The sequence below is a fragment of the Cucurbita pepo genome, chromosome LG03, assembly GCF_002806865.2.
Source record: "Cucurbita pepo subsp. pepo cultivar mu-cu-16 chromosome LG03, ASM280686v2, whole genome shotgun sequence".
Classification (NCBI taxonomy): domain Eukaryota; kingdom Viridiplantae; phylum Streptophyta; class Magnoliopsida; order Cucurbitales; family Cucurbitaceae; genus Cucurbita; species Cucurbita pepo.
Genome location: NC_036640.1, coordinates 8,367,259 through 8,370,254, shown reverse-complemented (window position 1 = coordinate 8,370,254; position 2,996 = coordinate 8,367,259). Strand labels below are relative to the sequence as shown.

Genomic DNA, 2,996 nt, shown 5'->3' with positions numbered 1-2,996 from the left:
GCTTTATATAGACTCAAAATTAAAACCCGCTTCCCTCAAGCATTCTAAAAGTGGTAACTTTCATGTTTTATGACCATAATTAGCCATCATAAACCTTAAAATACATTAATGAAACACATAACTCTAAATTATCATCCATCGTAAATTTATAACCATCTCATACTAAATGAAACCGTATTTGAAGTATCTTGAAACCCTTGTTGCATAAAGAACTTGATTCTCTAAATGTGAAATTGATTGCATCTTGAGTTCAACCTTATTGACTTCACACCGTCTTGTAAGTTCATATTTTATGATTGAGATGTCTACCTTCGTATCAATTCATCCCATTGAATCTGTCCACTCCAAATTCAACTTTTGAAAATAGAAAACTTGGTTCAATTTTAATGTCGTTGCTTGGAGCTCACACAAGCCAATTTAAGCATCATATCATATTCATATATTTAGATATATTATAATCCATTAGCTTTGAGTTGAAGCAACTGCAATCCTTATAAATTTATGGGTTGGCTTTGAATAAGTAATCGAGATGGCAACTTCAAGTTTTCCTTCATCATCTTTCTTAGTCTACTTCATACTCAGTCTTCTCTCTATACACAGCTGCAAAGGTCATCCAAACAATGCAGCCTTGTTCATCTTTGGGGATTCCTTGTTTGATGCTGGAAATAACAACTACATCAACACCTCTTTCAAAGCTAATTTCTTGCCATATGGACAATCCTTCTTCAAATTCCCGACCGGGCGGTTTTCGGATGGCCGCTTGATTCCTGATTTCATTGGTAAGTTAGGTCTCCTTTGATAACGATTTCGTTTTTAAGTTATTTTTCTTTATGATTGAGGCTCAAAGTTTGTTTAATTTGCAGCTAAATATGCTAATTTGCCATTAATTCTTCCATATCTTCATCCCATGAACAAAATTTACGTTCATGGAGTGAACTTTGCATCAGCTGGAGCTGGTGCTTTAGCTGACACCCATCAAGGACTTGTAAGTAAAATCTGGTCTTTCTTGTTTCTTAATTACACACTATTTGAAGGAGAGCTCAGCTATATTGTGTGTGTGTGTTGTTTACAGGTAATTGACCTGAAAACCCAGCTGAGTTACTTCAACAAAGTAACAAAGGTTGTTGAAGGGATAGGCCATCCTGCAGAAGCTAAGGCTTTACTATCCAAAGCTGTCTACTTCATCAGCATTGGAAGCAACGATTATATTGCTCCTTTTACTACAAATTCCACGCTCTTCCAATCTCATTCTCCTCAAGAATACGTTCAGTTGGTCATCGGAAACTTAACCACCATCATCAAAGTAAGTAAGTAGTCGCTAGATATTGTCTTTTTTGGGTTTTTCCTTCTAGACTTCACCTCAAGACTTTTAAAACGCGTATGTTAAGGAAAGGTTCCCACACTCTTATAAAGAATATTTCATTCTCCTCTCCAACCGTTGTAAGATCTCACAATCCATCTCCCCATCGAGGCCCAGCGTCTGTGCTGACACATCGGCTCGTGTCCACCCTCTTTGGGTCTCAACCTTCTCCTTGGCACATTGCTCGGCATCTGTCTCTAATACCATTTGTAACTGTCCAAAGTCCACCGCTAACAAATATTGTCCTCTTTGGGCTTTCTCCTGTGGGCTTCCTATCAAGGTTTTTAAAATGTGTTTGGTAGTGAGGGGTTTCCACACCCTTATAAAAAATGTTTCGTTCTCCTCCCTAATCAATGTCGGATCTCACAATCCACCCCTTTCAGGGCTTAGCGTCCTCGCTGGCACACCGTTTCATGTCCTCCCCCTTCGGGGCTCAACCTCCTCCCAATGGTTGTCTCTAATACCATTTGTATCAGCTCAAAGGCCACTACTAACCGATATCTCTTTGAATTTTTCCTTCTGGGCTTCCTCTCAAAGGTTTTAAAACTTTTATGGGGAGAGATTTCCACACCCTTACAAAAAAATATTTTATTCTCGTCCCAACTTATATGAATGATTTGCTTGCAGGGAATCCACAAGAATGGAGGAAGAAAGTTTGCATTTTTAGGCGTTGGAGATATCGGGTGTGTACCCTTAGTGAAGGCAGTATTCTTACAAGGCAAAGATGAATGCTTTGAAAACATTACACAACTTGTAACACTGCATAACAAACATCTTTACAAAACCCTCCAACATCTTGAAAAGGAACTTGAAGGATTTGTTTATTCCTATGCCGATTTATACACTTCAGCCAACCAAATATCAAACAACCCTGCTAAATATGGTAAGCACAACTATGCATCTCAGCGTGATCATATTGTCTAGTGTTTCAATGAACTTACTGAAAGTTCATCTGTTTGGTAAGGTTTCAAGGAGGGGAAAGCGGCATGCTGTGGAAGTGGACCATTCAGAGGGTACTTTAGCTGTGGAGGAAGGGATGGAGAAGAGTATGAGTTGTGTAGTAACCCCAATGAGTATCTATTCTATGATGCCACCCATCCCACTGAAAGGGCGAACCAATTAGTTGCTGAGTGGCTATGGAATGGGAGCTCCGGCAGCATCAAGCCTTACAATCTTAAAGCTCTATTTAATGTTTAAGTTGGTGGTGCGACATGTTTGTTAATGCAATAAGTGGGGTTCAACCCTTATAGCTTAGTAACATATTGGGTGCAACCAATGGTAGTGTGCTTAATTTACCCAAATAAAGATTTTAAGTTGTGTCTTTCATTTGAAGAATGTAAGGTTCTTCTAATCTCTGGCTTTCATCATGTACTTGTGCCAAAATATTTATGAATTTCGATATTCAAAAGCCATGAAACTGAGTAAAAACGAATTTTATTGCGGAGATCATGCACTTCACAAAGAAATATGTTTTGTTTTTTATACTCAAAAATTATATAATTAGATATTAGAGGTTAAATTTGAAGATGAGGTAAAAATGAAGAATGTTTTTAAAAAAAAGAATTCAGAGATGAAAAAAAATATAAAAGAAAATAATAAAATATTTATAAAAAAAGTCAAAGTCAACCCTATAGGA

General features: G+C 37.5%; 1 protein-coding gene across 1 annotated transcript; it reads left to right on the top strand.

Annotated features, from left to right (window-relative positions):
* Positions 1 to 529: 529 nt before the first annotated feature.
* On the top strand, positions 530 to 2,557 carry LOC111790362 (GDSL esterase/lipase 2-like). Its single transcript, XM_023671243.1, has 5 exons — positions 530 to 779; positions 864 to 985; positions 1,073 to 1,303; positions 1,988 to 2,243; positions 2,325 to 2,557. The coding sequence occupies exons 1-5, from the start codon at positions 530 to 532 to the stop codon at positions 2,555 to 2,557; spliced, it is 1,092 nt and encodes a 363-aa protein (XP_023527011.1).
* Positions 2,558 to 2,996: the final 439 nt, after the last annotated feature.